The following is a 17,160-nucleotide window of genomic DNA, read 5'->3' on the forward strand; positions in this document are numbered from 1 at the left end:
AGTTTCTTTTTTTTTTTTTTTTTTTTTTTTTTTTTTTTATTTTTTTTTTTTTTTTTTTTTGACACAACGCAACGATAACATTGACTTCGAGCTAACCTTTGTTTTCTCTCTTTTTATTTACGACGACAGTCCTATAGAGAGGATAAACCTGATTTGGATCTGTAATTATCCGTCCCCTACACTTGTTGATGGCTTTGGGCGATGCGGATTGATTGCTGACAAGGTTGGGAATAGTGATTGGGTGCACGACAAGTACGAAGATGATCGAGAGGGTATGTCCATGTCGATATCCGGTGATGGTTTTTGTGGTGTTGACTGTTTTCTAGCTCGCCCGTCCCGCGCTCCGAGACGCCAGAGAGGTGATCGTTATTCGCCGTTGCCTGACGACCGGTATGCATTCCTTAGTCAGTCTAAATTTGCTGGAGGTTGCTAATACATGACAGTACCTCCGCACTAACAAAGATTCGTGTCGAGAACCTCCACTACGACATCACAGAAACTGATCTCGAGGTTCGTCGTTACTTGACACTACCATATGCGTGTCACGCTAACTAGCCAAGGACCTATTCACTCGGATCGGCCCCATCCTCAACCTCTCGCTGGTCTACGACCGCGCCGGCCGCTCCGAAGGTGTCGCCTACGTAACCTACAACCGCCTCAGTGACGCCAAAACCGCAATCGGCGAATTCGACGGCGCAAACGCCAAAGGCCAGCCCATCCGCCTCACACTCATCCCCGGCAGCGGAGGCAGAGGAAGACAACAGGACCGCAACCCCTTTGACAATGTGGAGAGACCGCGAGGCAGCCTTCTCGACCGTGTCGAGCGGCCCCGGGATTCTCGCAGTCTGAGCCCGGAGGGTGCCGAAGGCGGACGGCGCCGACGCGGCCGTGGTGGTGCTGGACCTGCTGGCCGCCGCAGTGACGTCTCCAAGCCACCACCGGAGAACATCGATCGCTATGTCCCCGGCCAAAGCAGACGATCGCCGACACGCAGAAACGGAGGAGACAGACGACAGGGAAGAGGCCGTCGTGAGGACGGGAACAAGACGGCTAATGGCCGGCCTCGCAAGACGCAGGAAGAGCTCGATCAGGAGATGGAGGATTATTGGGGTGGCTCTGCGAATGCCGGAGCTGGGGCTGCGGATCAGGAGGCTGTTCAGGATGAGCCACAGCAGGTTGCGCCTGCTACTACGGCTGCTGCTGGGGATGATGACGTGGATATGATTGAGTAGGGGTCTCACATTTCACTTTCTTTTTTTTTTTTTTTTTTTTTTTTTTTTTTTTTTTTTTTTTTTTTTTTTTTTTGCTCTGTTTTATTCTCCATTCTGTTATATCGATTGGTTTAAACGGGTAGATTCCAACTTGGTTATTTGGGTTTGGTTAATATATTTCATTGTAGTATTCACTACTAGTATTAATTGAGTAATACAGGAATATGCATATTCATGGGTATTACTATAGCCTCAGCACTTTGGCATCGTTCACACCGTACCATATTCATCAACAAGAGACCGCACCGCAAGGCTGTCCATCTATCGCCACAACCCATACGACTCCCGACAAGCCTTCCACAACTTAATAGTCCCATCCTCACTTCCAGTCCCATAAAGCTTCCCATCCGGCGAAAAACTAACAGACCAAATCGGCCCGTGGTGCCCCTTCTGGACCTCCAATTCCTTTCCCGTATGCAAATCGTAAACACGCGCCCATGTATCCTCCGCACTACCCGTGACCAATCGTCCAGACTCGCTGTTCACAGCCACGCTCGCCACGTCGTATGAGAAATCAATCTTCTTCAACATTCGGCCCGGGTTCATGCCGTCGAATAGGTATACGGACTTGCCAGCAGCCACAGAGAGGATACCAGGATCGTTGGGGCGGAAGGCAAGGCTGTTCAGCTCGCAGCTACCGATTGGTCCGTCGACGGTGTATTCGAGGACGGGGTGTCGAGAGCGGAGGTCCCACCAGCGGATTTTGCGGTCTTCGGCGGCGGTGGTGAGGATGTTGTAGTCTCTGTTCCAGATGATAGATTTGATGGTGCCGCCGTGGACGCCCGGGCCGATTTCGTAGCTTGTTGGGTCGGTGTTAGGTTGGGTTCCTGTGGGGGAAGAGGACGTGCTGTTGTCGCCGCCACGGGTGAGATCAAAGATGCGGAGTTTCTTTTCCGCACCTCCTGTGGCTAGGATTTGGGGGTTTTGTTGGATAGGGAATGCCACTGCGCGGCAGATGTGGGCGTGTTGAAGGGTATGTAGGCATTCGCCGGTGTGGGTGTCCCAGACCTTGCTGTGGTTTGTTAGAGGTTGTCCGAGATTGAGGTGACGCAACTTACGCTGAGAAGTCTGCTGCTGCGGTGGCTGCTATGTTAGCGTCCGAAGAGAGTCGAGCTTGCCAGACGGCTCCCTTGTGGCCGAAGAAGGTACCGATCCTAGTAAATTGCATCAGTAAAGCATTCATTATTGTGAAAGGAAGATAAAAGACCAACCAATCACCAGTAATGCCATCCCGGAGCATAGGGTTGTTGTCTGCAACAGTTATTTCCTGACATATTCAACCATGAAAGAATGACCTACCCTTGCAAGCTGAAATAAGGTAGTACTGATCATCCTCAACAGTGGAAGAGAAGTTGATGTGTGGCACAGGACGAGAATGTCCGTGACAGGTTAGAGGTACCACCTTCGGGATGTCTAAACGGTCAGCCGCAGTCCATTGTACCTCAACCCGCGAGGCACAGAACCCAACTAACCTGAAGCCATTTCGAAAGATGAAGCTTGGAATTGGAGATGCAAAGGTCTGGGTTCTTCAATGAAGACGACTTCGCGTCCAATCCCAGAGTCGGTCAAAGGAACGATCGATCTTGATTTCAGCACGGAGCACCACACGGACCCAGTAAATCAAGTACAGAAAGTCAAATGAATGGTCGTGAGTAAGCCGAACAGACACGTCAAGACAGTCAGAGATATATGCAGAACGGGTAGAAGGAAATTCGTCAGGTTCGTCAATTCATCAACAGGACGGCGGGGTGCAAACGGATGAAGAGAAGGAAAGGTGAGAAAGATGACACGGGAAAAAAGAGAAAAAAAGAGACTGGACGGACGGAGCACCCAGTCCTTGGACAATTATTTCGTATTATTGACAGAAAGCAAAACAAACAGGGTCTCGGCCCATGTAGCGAAACAGACCGGGAGGAGAGTCTCTAGGTCTGCTTTGATACTCGTCCAAGCCAAAATGTCCGATGGCTTGGTGCTATGCCGAGTCGGGACTAGTGGCTCTGCACGTGAGGTGCGTAGTTGGACTTCGATGATACTACTACTAGTACTACTAATATGTACAGGCACTGAGGAATCCTCTATTTAAAGGAAAAACATTCAAGGATACAATGTAACAATCAGGTTCAGCAGTGCTGTATCTATCATTTGGCTGCGTATTCCCTTACTGGCTAGTAGTATTCTCGATCCATCCAGTTTCAGCATTCTCATTAGCGTCCTTGCTCCATACATAGCATTGCATAGACTAGAACATGTAAAGCAATACAGACAAGCAATGTCAAGCTATTATTGCCATAGTAGAAGTGCTCAGACATACGAATATACATTTCTAGCAACTTCCAATATGATCCCACCGCCCACGTGATATGATGTACAATTGACCCCGACCAACAGTCATTCACGCTGCATTATCAATCCACCTCCTCTTTTTGTCCATTTGTCAATAAATTCTTTCTGCTGGATTCTCCCGGCCACCTTTACTCTCCCCCTCTACTTTCTCTACCTCCACGACTCTGCGGTGGCAGTCGTATGTATGGCTGACTTCAAGATCTCCGCGTCTCTGGAAGGCCACGGCGATGATGTAAGGCCCGCTCCGGCAATAGCCAAACAACCCCTTAGCCACTTTCTCCATTCAAATACTGATTGTTTTGCGATTTTGTCTCACAGGTCCGTGCCGTGGCTTTTCCCAACTCCAATGTCGCGCTTTCAGCTTCTCGAGATGCAACTGTTCGACTTTGGAGGCTGGTCTCTACCCCGCCGCCGGCTTACGATTACACCATCACCACCCACGGCACAGCGTTCATCAACACCTTAGCATATTACCCTCCAACACCTGAATTTCCCGAAGGACTGGTACTCTCAGGTGGTCAGGATACAATCGTTGAAGCGAGACAACCGGGGAAGTCAGTTGACGACAATGCGGATGCTATGCTTCTGGGTCATGGTCACAATGTTTGTTCATTAGATGTTTGTCCTGAAGGAGGATGGATTGTCAGTGGAAGCTGGGATTCTACGGCAAGACTATGGAGGTTTGGAAAGTGGGAATGTGATGTTGTGATGGAAGGTCACGAAGGTAGCGTCTGGACGGTGTTGGCATATGACCAGAACACCATCATTACTGGTAAGGACCTTGGTTGCGTGCGATCATCTGTCAGATACTCACGCTTGATAGGCTGCGCCGATAAAACTATCCGGATATTCGATGCCGCCGGAAACCTCTTACGAAGCATCAGAGACTCCCGTGATGTCGTCCGTGCCCTCTGCAAATTGCCCCCATCCCATCCCACCGGCGCGCAATTCGCCTCTGCGGGTAACGACGGTGTAATTAGGCTTTTTACAATTCAAGGTAAGCAGGTTGCGGAGCTACATGGCCATGAGAGTTTCATATATTCGTTGGATGTCTTGCCGTCTGGCGAATTGGTGAGCTCCGGCGAAGACCGAACCGTTCGGGTGTGGAATGGAACACAATGTGTACAGACCATCACCCATCCTGCGATTTCCGTATGGGGCGTCGCTGCTTGTAAAGAGAATGGAGACATCGTCACCGGTGCAAGCGATCGGATAACCCGGATCTTCAGCAGAAGCCCAGAGCGCCATGCGAGTCCGGAAGTCGTGCAGCAGTTTGACGGGGCCGTGCGAGAGTCCGCCATCCCCGAGCAGCAAGTAGGAAAGATTAATAAAGAGAAACTACCAGGTCCCGATTTCCTCAAGCAGAAGTCTGGCACCAAAGAGGGTCAAGTGCAAATGATCCGAGAACACAACGGCAGCGTTACGGCCCACACGTGGTCATCAGCCACACAAGAGTGGATAGCGGTGGGCATGGTTGTCGATGCAGCTGGCAGCGGGTCAAAGACAACATATGCTGGGCAAGACTACGATTATGTTTTCGACGTCGACGTCGAGGACGGCAAGCCCCCTCTCAAACTTCCATTCAACGTCTCACAAAACCCGTACGATGCGGCAACCAAGTTCATTGGGGACAATCAACTACCTGTCAGTTACCTTGAACAGGTTGCTCAATTCATCATCCAGAATACACAGGGTGCTACTCTCGGTCCGCAGGAGGCCACCGGTGCTGATCCTTGGGGTACAGAGAATCGGTATCGCCCTGGAGAAGCGGAAGCTCCCTCCGTACCCGAGTCGCGGCCACAAGTCCTTCCTCAGAAGTCGTACCTCTCGATCAAGTCTGCTAACCTGAAAGTGGTCGCCAAGAAACTCCAAGAGCTGAATGGCCAACTTGCATCTTCGGGGTCAAAGGAAATCTCACTCGGGCCTTCCGAATTGGATACAATTATTGCACTATGCAGCGAACTCGAATCGTCCGGAACCCTTAAACAATCGCCAGCAGTCGAGGCCGGAGTGAGCTACTTGTTCAAGGTCGCAACGACGTGGCCAGTCGCGAATCGACTCCCTGGCCTGGATCTCCTCCGTTTAGTGGCCGCAGCAACTCCAGTCACCGCAACGACAGCATACAACGGGCAGGATCTTGTGTCTGGCATCCAGTCGAGTGGTGTATTCAACCCTCCTTTGAATGTGAACAACGCCATGCTTTCAGTCCGCATGTTTGGCAACCTGTTTGAAACCGTTCCGGGTCGTCAGTTGACCACGAGCAAATTCGACCAAATTCTAACTGGGATCAAATCCGCCCTAGCTAGCAACAGTACTCCGAACCGCAACCTCACCATTGCCGTTGCAACTCTCTACATCAACTACGCCGTGTATTTCACAACTGAAGGTCGGGAATCAGTCCCAGAGTCCTCTGAAAGAGGCTTAGTGCTCATCGAGGAATTAACCAAGATGCTCTCGGATGAGAAGGATTCGGAAGCCGTCTACCGTAGCCTCGTCGCTCTAGGGACTTTGATCAAGTCCCTTAGTGAAGAGGTTAAAAGTGCGGCTAAGGATATCTATGATGTCGGTTCTGTTCTTGGGAATGTCTCAGGAAGTGCAATTGGAAAGGAACCACGAGTGAAGGGTGTTGTTGGTGAGATTAGAGAGTCGTTGGCATGACGAGCCCAACTCTTAATGGCGAATGCATCTATTCTAGTATTAGCAGAGTTATCCTATGATGAATGAATATAATAGTGTAACTCTTAAATTTCTCATTTTGGTCGTTAGTTCATACTTCATACTTCAATAACACATTAAAGCCTCCCCTCCGCGTCAACACCAATTTCCAAAACCTGATCAATCCCAGGATACTGCGGCAAATCCAACCCATACTTCTCCACAATCGCCTTCGTCAAAAACCTCCCCCCAATAAAATGCCTCCCCCTATAGTGCTTCACACACGGCTTCGGCGCCGACAAACTAATCAAGCTCTGCGGCATAAACTTCGCACCTGGACCCTCCTTCGGCGGACCTTCCTGGATATCCCAAGAGCTGGGTGCATCAACACTCAACACGGGAATAGAGGTAGACTCGATCTGTGAGATAATAGAGGGAAAGGGTTCACGGAGGGGACCGCCAAATGAGAAACCGAAGATGGCGTCGATAATGAAGTGTGTGGATTTGAGGGCTTCGCCGAAGTCGGTGATGAAGGGGATGGCGAGGTTGTTGAGTTGGGTTTTTAGGCGCTGTTTGCGTTAGCATATCAATCATATCTATGAGAGTCAGAGTTGAGGGCAGTACCTGGTAGAGCTCATTCTTGCCCTCCTTGGGATAGTAAATGGAGGGATTGTAGCCGTATTGAGCGAGATGGCGTGCTGCGACTAGACCATCGCCTCCGTTATTACCGGGTCCGCAGACAACAAGAATGTTCTTGCCGGAGCTCAATGGGTGGACGCGGTAGACTTCCACCTTGTCAGCACGCATGTCTACATAGTATGCATACTAGACTTATGGATGTTTTACCAGCTTGCGAGACAGATAATCCGGCTAGTTCCATTAGTTGGTCTAGCGACCATCCGCCGATCTCCATGAGGTCCTTGTCGAGGGCCGCGGCGTCTTTGGAGGAGATTGCCTATTGATGTTAGGATGGATACCTTGGTGGTATACATGTAGTTGTACATACCTTCAGCGACATCTTGGTTGCTGTAGTGTAGTTTTTGAATGTGGTGAGAGAGGATCGTCTGAATGGAAGCAATGAGCGAAACATATATGTCCTTGATAGTTGATGTCGAGAGGACCTTGACAGAAGAACGTTAGATGCGTGATATCAATGCGATTACATCACCCCTCCTCAGAGCCCTAAACCGTATTCGAAGATTACCGGAGCAATAGATTCGCCGAAATTCCGATCGAACTTCCGCGGAGTGGGAACTGGGATATCGAGAAATTGTTTTGCGCGATTGTTGTCAATTCGGTTTATTCATTCCCTCAGATTTATACAACAGTCACCAAGATGGTCGTCCGTATTCGTCTCTCGCGGTTTGGAAACAAGCACCAGCCGTTCTACAACATCTGCGTCTCGCAGGCACGGTATGTCAAATTTTCCCATCCACCACATTCCCTCAGCGCTTACTATCCATACACCCCCGATAACTTGAAACCATACTAACATTACAACATCAGATCCGCCCGAGACTCCAAACCCCTCGAAGTCATCGGAACCTACAACCCCCTCCCCCAACGCCCCACGAACCTCTCCACCGAACAAGCGCGCAATGCCAGACCATACAAGGAGGTTGCTCTCGACCGGTCACGAGCGAAATATTGGCTAGGTGTAGGGGCGCAGCCTAGTGACGGTGTGTGGAAGTTGTTGAGCTTGGTATGTTGTCTTGACATTAGGTATCTGGGAGATTCGTGCTAATTGGGATAGGCTGGTCTTGCGGAGAAGACGAAGACGAAGACTGAGGGGTCGGAGTAGATGGTGTTGCTTTCAGATAGACATGCCGAATTGATGGTTCTACCTATCGTGTTCTGGTTGATGATGGACGGACAGTCTGCGGAGAACGTAAAGACTACATAAAACGACTATACGTGCGGCCGGGATCGATTTCTGGCCGGTTTTTCTGATTTTTGGCATTCCTGGCGTTTGGATTAGCTTGGGACAACATGATACAACTAGGGTTTCGGTTGTACGTATGTACTATCTGTGTATATTATGGGCGATTTTCGCTCTACTATATGAATTGTGAGATTCACTTTATGGTCTGATAAGTGGGCGTTGAGACATGCATAGATCATGTGGCAGGGATGCCGGTATTGACAGGCATCTACAGAGTATAGGCAACGATATGTTGATCAGGTGTCAGGGTATGCATGCATTTTGTATACAAGACACATGTCATAGGTGGGATGTCTTACCTGTTTATTTCTATTGCATTTTATTGTTTTGTCGAAGTAATGGACTTTATGAGGCATTCAATCTCTTATTTATGAGTCACATCATATTAACACTGCGTCATCCATCTTGTTGCCTTGAAGTATTACTGAAGCCTATATGATGCTCGTATCCTGAATACTGCCTAAATTGGCAGCTGAAAGAACTCGAGTCGTTTTTTATGACTTTTGATTGGCTACATGTATAGCCAACCAGCGACCGGACAGATGATGATCCGCAGGAGACTTTGAGCTTCCCATGGGTCCGAATGCAGCCACAGGGCCCCACCTGGGTTTTTACCGTACGGTTTTGTATCGTATTACATGACATAAAGTATGGAATTACCACGTTCGGCGATTGTTTAAAAAAAGAAATGTTTTTCAACCAATGGAGAGTGTGTTCGATATGTACAACTCTTGCATCCAAATGCTACTCTATAGCAGTTTATTCACCTGTATACTAGGCTGTATAGTTACTCAGTCGGCCATCGATTAGTCTAGTATTTTCAACAGGATGATATTTACCACCCACACATGCTCTTATCATGTTGATATATAGAGTTACTATCTTGACCCTTGAGATAACACCCTTTAAATTGAATATGCTGTCTGACTTCTTGTTAGGTTCGATCCCAACCTATCACCACCTGCTACTATATATATATCGGTTCCCGAGCATGATAGGCTGATGCTTATCTAGGACTACAAACATAGATCCTATGCCTGCTTCATGATCCCAAACATGTGGAGACAGGGATGAGCTTTGCAATAGTCTGGGTCTCCGTGGTTCTGAAATTGATTTTGCAAATAGATCGCCTGTCCAGCATAAAGCCAGAAGTGACGAGGATTGTGCTGCTGTTGTAGAATATGGAGGTAGTGTAGTGGTGTGCCCCGAGATCCTACCAGAAGCACGATATGCCGTCACCAGTCAGGTCCGGTACATCCCATCGTTCAGTAGGTAGTCTTTGAAAAATCAACAAAGTACGCACTCCAGTATAATCCAATAGCCAGTATCCAGCCAGCATGTGTTGTTTCTCCCTCCTCACCTTTCTCTTTCATTCTATTTCGTTTTCGTCTTTTCTCGCTATATCGACCCGCTGGTATCGACCTGGCATCTTCGTCAGGGATTGTCTGTGCTCAGCAAATGTGCCCGAATTCATTAAGGGACTTGGTAATCTCGAGCAATTGGTAGCAAGCCATATGTATTGCTACGTATATCCATGTACAAATTAACCGTAGTTGGTTCCGCCCCCGTGAAACGGCATTTCAGATGTTAGTCTGGTAGGCTTGTAACATATGAAATATAGATAGTGTCGCTGCGGTACTGTGGCGATTTCTCTGTTGTCTGGCGGGGTGTTCAAAGGTTTTAAATTGTTTTGAATGAAAAAATATTATGCCGGTGTATCTTGGGTAATCCTGTGTATAAAGACGTCGGGCGTAGATGGTAAGAACTAAGCGATTCACGTGTTCTTATCAATACACATCCTTTTAACTAGTATCCTGACTTGATGCCGTATAGTCGTCTGCCTGCACTCGTCACTCGCGACCTTTGTCCGCCAACGACTTATCTGTAGTTGGTGGGCTACGCCGGTACACAATATCACCGCAATGTAAAACTTTCCCCTACATCATAGTTTTTGATTTATAGAATGCGTTTATACATAGCAACAATATTTGACATTCAAGTCTCAATACTATCAGATGAAAAAGTGCATCAAGCAGATCATGTATTGCTCCGCCGCTGTGCTACTCGGCTGACTAATGACAAACCGACACCATCCCCAATTAGGAACCAGGGATCACTCTTATCAGGGGATAGGATGACGGTCAATTGACAAGATGACTACCGGGTGGTCGAGCACTTGTAATGCTAGTGCAATGAGGTACTTGGGCCATTTTGAGTGTTTGATTATAATGTGTGACATGGATAGTGACATAATGTATTGTCCAGTTCCTAGCAGGATGGCAAAGTTTATTAGATGACGCCGATATGCCCTGATCGAGGTTTATGCAGGTCCCATGAGCGAAAGGCTTGACGAGACCTTGATCTTACCACCACTATTATTATAGTATTATCATCATATATGCCTGAATGAGCAATGGCTACTTATCCGTGACATGAATACAAGCACATAGTGATAATAACAGTAGATACTCGGTAGATTCAACGCTTGCTCCGTGCTTTTCGTACAGATATGCATTATCAGTGGAACTGTCAACTGGGCTCCACCTACATTCTTAGGTACGGGTGCGGACACGGACCAGCTATGCATCTTTCCACGTTTGCATCTGAGACTGCTACTGTTCTCGGAATATAAAATTATCTACAATAGAGTATCCGCATTATATCGTGAAGTGCTGAAATACAGATACGAATTACCATACAGGGTGTACGACGCGCGTGCGAGGGTCTGCCTGACTGCGGAAAAAGGGGAAATTAGAAAACCACTAGGCCCAGAGAGGACATGGCTGTAAAATATCCGGTAATATTTCATACACTAAACCTGATCGGGGGCCGCTCGCTCGCCCACCACATCCCCCACCCCCGTCAAGACCGTTCCGGACCTTCGATTTTCTGGTCGTTTTGCTCTCTTTTTTTATTCTCTTTATTCTCTTTTTTCTCATTTTTCGCTCGCTCTCTCCGGGTGATTTCGAGTCCTCTCTCCTTCATATCTCTACTACGCTCCTCCTTTCTCTCTTCTCTTACGCTCTATACACCATCACGACACATTCTTCGCATCTTTTATCATCTTGCATTTTCTGGCTGTTCCCGTATCCCGTCTTTGTTCTGCGGCCTGCTTGGTCATACTCTTCTTTCCCATCCCCGTTTCTTTTCTTCCACCTCCCCTCCCCTCTATTCCTTTCTTCTCTACATTCCGCCACCTTTTCTTCTTCTTACCATTTTCCCATTCTGGTTATCACCATCAATTTCGTGTTACTACTACTTTAACTACTTGATTTCGTGCCTGATTATTGATTATCTTTCGCTTGTCCGTCGCGCGTATTGCCGTTTTCGCCGCATTGTCAGGGGCGACTCGCGCCCCCCCCCTCGTACGGAGTCTATCGACCATCGCACAATTAAGGGAAAACCCACCTTTTTGACGCTCACTGACCACGACTTCTTTTTTTATTTCTCCCCCCCCTTCTTTACTGAGTCAAGTTATCATTCTTGAATCCCAGCATCTTTTATAATTATATTATATTCCCCGCTGGTTGTTTCGTGAGATCATTGTCCATCCCTCCTATTGCCTCCTTATCGTGGAGCCAAAAAGTCTTGGGTGGCCACGCACGCACAACCACACGTCCACACAACCTCGCTCTCTCTCTCTCTCTCTCTTTTTCTTCCCCTCCTTCTCTTTCGGAGATATCTAGCATATCTAGCATATCCATAACCCTTTCGTGAGGCATGAGCGGCAGTTCGAGCCAGTCTACCCGCACAAGCCCTGGGTCCTACAGTACCACACAGCGCACCGCATCAATCTCATCCGGTTCCTCGCCGCCGCAGTATTCCCTCCCCTCATCTTCGCTGCCGCCCGCGACGGCCCAGAATGCGATGTCGACCGACGTGTATAGCCCGACCGCGTCGCATCCACCAACTTCGTTCAGCAACTCATTTTCCCACCCATTCTCCCCCATTGGCACATCTTCCGCCTTCGACGGCGGCGCTGCTCCCGGTACCATGCATCTAAATGAACCCGACCGGTCCGCGCAAAGTCTCAACGGCTTCTCTCGCACGGGAAACAGTGGTGGCGGCGCGATCCTGATGCGAAAGCTCCCACGAAACACCAGTCGTGAGGCCTTGCGCAGCATGTTGCTTTTCGCCAAGGACTTTGTAGATGCAGATTTCATCCCAGTCGATCTGCCGGAGGACACTGGATATTTGAGCGCAATCGCCCGCTTTAACTCCATGCCTGCGGCGGAGGAAGCGAGAGCTTTGTTGCATGGCAAGCCCAATTCGAAGAATGACGCGAACATGATTGTCGATATTGTCAATGGCTCGGTCGGACCTAACCTCAACCCCGGTCGCCGAAACACCATCGACTATACCGCGACTCGGAATCTCTTAGGCAACGTTCCCGCAAATGGCCCTATGTCGCGCTCGTCACGCTTCAACGGTACCTTCCAGAGCTTGGAACGGCTGTCAGCCACTGCGGCCAACAACGACGCGTTGCCACCGGCCTCCGAAACGCGCCTGCACAATCTCTTTTCTCCGCAGTCACCCATCGGAAATGGAGTCAACGATCTGCCGCGCATCAGCGGCAAGTCCATGATTGACCAAGATCCAGATGAAGAAACCGGTGAACTGCTGAAGGACCCCGTTGGCTATGCCGAGAATGGGCATTCCGCTTCTACAGCCATCCCCCGTCGCTCCACAAACCCCCAGTTTCCCGTCTCCCGATTTGCCAACATGTCTTTGTCAAACAACATGACATCCCCACCATTGCCCAATTACGCGTCTGGAACTGGCGGCGGAAATGCAGCAAATGGAGGACCAGGACGCATGAGCAACTACGCCTACCCGCAAAACATGAACAACAGCATGAGCGGAAACCATGGTTACCATTACGGCAACCAGCACAATCCCCGCCATAGTCTTCCCGCAGCCAACCCGAATGATCTGAACCCACCCTGCAATACCCTATACGTGGGTAACCTGCCTCCAGACACCTCTGAGGAGGAACTCAAGGCGTTGTTTTCTAAACAACGTGGGTACAAGCGACTTTGTTTCCGCAACAAGCAAAACGGGCCCATGTGTTTTGTGGAATTTGATGAGGTGGCTATGGCCAGCAAGGCGCTCAATGAGCTATACGGGTACAAGCTGTCGAACAGTGTCAAGACTGGCATCCGCCTGAGTTTCTCTAAGAACCCCTTGGGTGTGCGTTCTGGTCAACCAGGAAGCATGGCGAATCCCAATCATCTTTCCCAACAGGGTGTTGTCCCTGGAAACAACAACGTTGGTGCGATACACAGCAACAATAACAGCAACAGCAACGGCAACCATATGTTCTCCTCGGTGAACGGACCGCCTCCGGGTCTAGCGGCCCCTCCGGGGTTGATGATGCCGTTGGCATTGCGAAACAATGGACCTATCCACCCATCCGCCAATCATGCTCACGCCACCATGGCAAGTAATGGTTCATTCAACCCCAACGCCGGCCTGGGTATTCGGGCCAACGGTATGAACCCGATGATGTCGCCGACTCCTCCACTCGTCCACGGGAGTGGTACGCCTGCGCCTGGCTCCAATGTGGGAAGCTATAATTCATACTATCCCGACTACATGATGGGTCGGTAAACAAAGACACTAGCATTGTGATCGCTTGAAATAATGTCCGGCATGTTTGATGACAACTGGGGTATCTGGCGCTTTGGGATTCCTGGTTTTCATGAGCTAGATCAGCATTTGGAGGCTCCTCTCCTCCCAGGAGTAAGGATTATGGTTACTCTGGCTTTCTGTGTTCTCTTCTTGCTTCTTATGTTTTCTTTTTTCTTTTTTCTTTTTTTCTCTCCTTCTCTTTAATTATTGACTATTACGCTTATTATTCCCCCTTTACTTTGCTTTTTTCTTATACTTGCACAGCATCGGACTATGGGCGCTGTTGTCGTTGTTTTATGCTCTGTTCTCACGTTTGGGAGGATTGCATTTTCATGCGTGTGTTTGAGAAGCTTACGAGGATTATTCGTGTGTTGCAATATTTGCTTGATGTCTTGCCCCAACCCCTTTGTTGTCGGATTCGTCGTTACATTCATACCCCGTGTTCTGCTTTGCTTTTGTGTGCGGTTTCTGATTTTTCTTGACTTTTCTCTGTGAAGTCAAACTTCTCTTGCATTGTTCTATTGTATGGCATATTGATCTGGGTGTGCATTCAGGAGATACAAGTGGGAAACAGTTGCATTGTATCCCTGGTGCAAATCTTCGGGTCGTCTTTCGTTTTGCTTGATGTGTTTTTTTACGATTGGTGGGAGTATTCTTTCTTCGTGCACTATTCCCTGCGTCTTGCTATAATTCAACTTGTTTCTTTTTGTTTTTGTTTCCTTCTCTCATACCACCCATTGGCATATCTACGGAGCAAAAAAGAAAAGGGCCAGGGTCGGTATCTTGTCCTACTACATTTACATGTGAGAGGCGTTCTTTTTACATGGACACAACTTTGGAATTCTCATCTCTTCTCGGTCTGCGGAAGAGGCGTCCGGCTGTTAGGTTGGCTTACTGGTTATAGCGCATTGCTTTGCGGATGCCTAATTGTCTTGATAGTTTCTTTGCATATTATTCCCTTGCTTTTAATGATCCCCTTAACTAGTATTCTTTTCACTTGTGGATTGGATGTGTGTACTGCTTTACGATACCTTTACACGTATTTGATATCTCATTATGATTGTATTCCTGAACTAAAACCTCAGCTCTATAACGATTTTCTTGCTGATAATGGTATTGTTATCTTGTACATAGTCCGTGATGTGGTCACGTGAGTGCACGTGCCACCGGCAAACGCAGAAAAGTTTCTTCGCTTGGACCTCACACTGTTTTCTCCTTGTGTCCGCATTGCCAATTCTGTCCAACGCGTGAACACATTTTGCCTGTCAATCAGCTCAATTGCATCTTCTTTGCTATTAGCTTAGTTGAGAAGATCTCTAGAAGCAGGATTTACGGCCATAGTCAGGCCTATCCTGATCACCTTGAAAATTTCCCCTCCACACACACACACCCGCCCCCCCCTCAAAATGCCACCACGGATACAAACCCAACGGGTTTCCAACTCTGTTCTCCCCTACCTCTCCTCTACCTCTTCCACACCCGCTTCTTCCTGCACATCTCTCCCACCATCCTCTACATCATGTCCCCACCGCACTTTCTCCTCCACATCAGCCGCCCAAACACGGCTCCGCAGCCACATGTTCGAATGGCTAAACAGCGAAGGGCGAAAGCTGCGATACCACGAACCAAATGTCTACAAATACGTGACGAACCTGAGAGACCTGGCCAAGGACACTGTGCCCCCGGAGCAGTTGTCGAAGAGGCCGTTTCCGCTGAACCAGAATTTTGTCAGTGAGCCGATTCTGAGTGAGGAGATGCGCGAGGAGATTTATAAGAGGGTTGCACAGGATAAGAAAAGTGTGAGGGCGGTTAGTATTGAATTGAAGGTTGACATGAGGAGGGTTGCGGCTGTGGTGAGATTGATGGAGATGGAGAAGGGCTGGAGGACACAGGTATGTTTCTTTTTCTTTTCTTTCGTCTTTCTTTTTCCTTTCCCCTGCATTGTGTGATGAGACAACAAAAATATCGATTAGTCTTTATGACCTTGGTCACCAAGGAATGCGTATAACAAGTTTTATATCTGATTGCAATGCTTTTATCCTCTTCTTTTCATGATGCCACTGTTATTATCAGTCACTAACTGAATACTCAGGGTAAACCACTGGCCCTCCCCTATTCCCGCGCCATCCAAGAAATGGTCCCAACAACCCGCTACTCCCCCGACCCCCGTAACCAAAGACCCCACGAATCCATCAACGATCTCCCTGTCCACCGCCTGACGGACCCCCAAATCTTCTACCCTGTCTCCGAATCCCGCCAATTCACCCGCGTCGACGCCGGCCGCGTCTTCTCCGGCGCCCCGCGCCTCCCCAACTCCACCGTCGATGAAATCACAAATGACCCCTCCTCCTCCATCTCCCGAGCCACCCAGAATCCTCACCTCATCGAACGCGTCGGCAAAGGTGACCAGGAGACACAGGTCCTGCAGCCCGCTGATGCACGTATCCCGCATCCCTACCTCGTCGCGCACGAGCGTGACAGCATAAAGAAGCCCCACGAGCGGGGCGAAAACATCAAACGTTTCTCCTCACGGCTACAGGAGGAAGAGCGCGCCGAGGCAGAGCGCAGGCAAGCTGCTGAGGAGCGCCGCGAGAAGAAGACTGCCAAGGTTAACCCTGAGGACTCGCGGTTTGAGTTCCGCTTCACGGATGTTGTTGTAAGTAAGGAGACAACTGGCGCTGACGGGCGTGGGCATAGGGCTCCTGGGAGGCGGTATGGTGTTCCTAGTTATGAGCGGAAGAAGGGTGAGGTTAAAATTCCCACAAGGGTTAATGTTTAACTTCTTTCCTTTATCGTGCTGTTTTAACTGGGCTACATTATGGTAATGGGCTGGTTGTATTTGTACATATACAGGGGGTTTTTTTTTTTTACGTGGTGAACGAGCTGTGACTGTATTTATATCATGTCTACCAGATATGTGGTATGTTAAGAATTACATGTACGAATATCGATATCTTCAACATATAAGTTTCCTACTACAAGCTTGACCACATCTAATGCATTAGCATTACCTATCCTAACCTAACATATCTCTCCTATATCCATCCCATCCCCAATTCCCTCCATCACTCAATAGTAAACCTCGAAAATAGACAAACCAGACATAATAGAACAGAAATAACAGAAACATATCCCGTGTACTGATATGTAGATCGTAAGACATAACAACAGAAAAAGAAAAAGAGCAAGAAAATATGCTATGCTGGGTATCCAAAGAAACCATCATAAAACTAAGAACAAATCAAGCAAGAGTAACATAGTAGGCGAGAGAAAGAGATTCGCCCAAGCAAAGTCAAAACAAAAGGGATTTTGTATGGC

General features: G+C 48.6%; 7 protein-coding genes across 7 annotated transcripts in view; 5 read left to right on the forward strand and 2 right to left on the reverse strand.

Annotated features, from left to right (window-relative positions):
- Positions 1-1,232, forward strand: part of EURHEDRAFT_460879 (putative RNA binding protein) — a gene marked incomplete at both ends in the record, with an annotated part of 1,791 nt that extends 559 nt beyond the window's left edge. The window contains 4 exons of the mRNA XM_040784683.1: positions 224-272; positions 327-390; positions 444-510; positions 561-1,232. Of these exons, the coding sequence (XP_040636824.1) occupies positions 224-272; positions 327-390; positions 444-510; positions 561-1,232 (852 nt within the window). The remainder of the gene's footprint in view (positions 1-223; positions 273-326; positions 391-443; positions 511-560) is intronic.
- A 196-nt stretch (positions 1,233-1,428) lies between these two features.
- EURHEDRAFT_166105 (WD40 repeat domain-containing protein) lies at positions 1,429-2,891 on the reverse strand. Its single transcript, XM_040777823.1, has 5 exons — positions 2,744-2,891; positions 2,571-2,684; positions 2,483-2,522; positions 2,330-2,425; positions 1,429-2,283 (listed from the first exon to the last, which is right to left on the reverse strand). Exons 1-5 carry the CDS (start codon positions 2,751-2,753, stop codon positions 1,533-1,535), a joined length of 1,011 nt encoding a protein of 336 aa, XP_040636825.1. The 5' UTR covers positions 2,754-2,891; the 3' UTR covers positions 1,429-1,532.
- A 789-nt stretch (positions 2,892-3,680) lies between these two features.
- On the forward strand, positions 3,681-6,272 carry EURHEDRAFT_532466 (WD repeat PLAP family protein; the record flags this gene model as incomplete). Its single annotated transcript, XM_040787221.1, has 3 exons — positions 3,681-3,846; positions 3,933-4,386; positions 4,438-6,272. The coding sequence occupies exons 1-3, from the start codon at positions 3,799-3,801 to the stop codon at positions 6,270-6,272; spliced, it is 2,337 nt and encodes a 778-aa protein (XP_040636826.1). The 5' UTR covers positions 3,681-3,798.
- Positions 6,273-6,301: 29 nt separating this feature from the next.
- On the reverse strand, positions 6,302-7,287 carry EURHEDRAFT_542512 (NADHX epimerase; the record flags this gene model as incomplete). The annotated part of the gene is made up of 4 exons (XM_040787405.1): positions 6,302-6,838; positions 6,894-7,078; positions 7,116-7,224; positions 7,276-7,287. The coding sequence occupies 4 exons, from the start codon at positions 7,285-7,287 to the stop codon at positions 6,407-6,409; spliced, it is 738 nt and encodes a 245-aa protein (XP_040636827.1). The 3' UTR covers positions 6,302-6,406.
- A 318-nt stretch (positions 7,288-7,605) lies between these two features.
- On the forward strand, positions 7,606-8,565 carry EURHEDRAFT_388206 (mitochondrial 37S ribosomal protein bS16m; the record flags this gene model as incomplete). The annotated part of the gene is made up of 3 exons (XM_040779734.1): positions 7,606-7,682; positions 7,776-7,971; positions 8,023-8,565. 3 exons carry the CDS (start codon positions 7,606-7,608, stop codon positions 8,068-8,070), a joined length of 321 nt encoding a protein of 106 aa, XP_040636828.1. The 3' UTR covers positions 8,071-8,565.
- Positions 8,566-11,931: 3,366 nt separating this feature from the next.
- Positions 11,932-13,821, forward strand: EURHEDRAFT_461164 (RNA-binding protein; the record flags this gene model as incomplete). The annotated part of the gene is made up of 1 exon (XM_040784703.1): positions 11,932-13,821. The coding sequence occupies one exon, from the start codon at positions 11,932-11,934 to the stop codon at positions 13,819-13,821; it is 1,890 nt and encodes a 629-aa protein (XP_040636829.1).
- Positions 13,822-15,066: 1,245 nt separating this feature from the next.
- EURHEDRAFT_414713 (mitochondrial 37S ribosomal protein mS45) lies at positions 15,067-16,816 on the forward strand. Its single transcript, XM_040782505.1, has 2 exons — positions 15,067-15,734; positions 15,935-16,816. Exons 1-2 carry the CDS (start codon positions 15,249-15,251, stop codon positions 16,619-16,621), a joined length of 1,173 nt encoding a protein of 390 aa, XP_040636830.1. The 5' UTR covers positions 15,067-15,248; the 3' UTR covers positions 16,622-16,816.
- The last annotated feature ends 344 nt before the right edge of the window (positions 16,817-17,160 follow it).

The sequence above is a fragment of the Aspergillus ruber genome, assembly GCF_000600275.1.
Source record: "Aspergillus ruber CBS 135680 unplaced genomic scaffold scaffold00023, whole genome shotgun sequence".
NCBI lineage: Eukaryota > Fungi > Ascomycota > Eurotiomycetes > Eurotiales > Aspergillaceae > Aspergillus > Aspergillus ruber.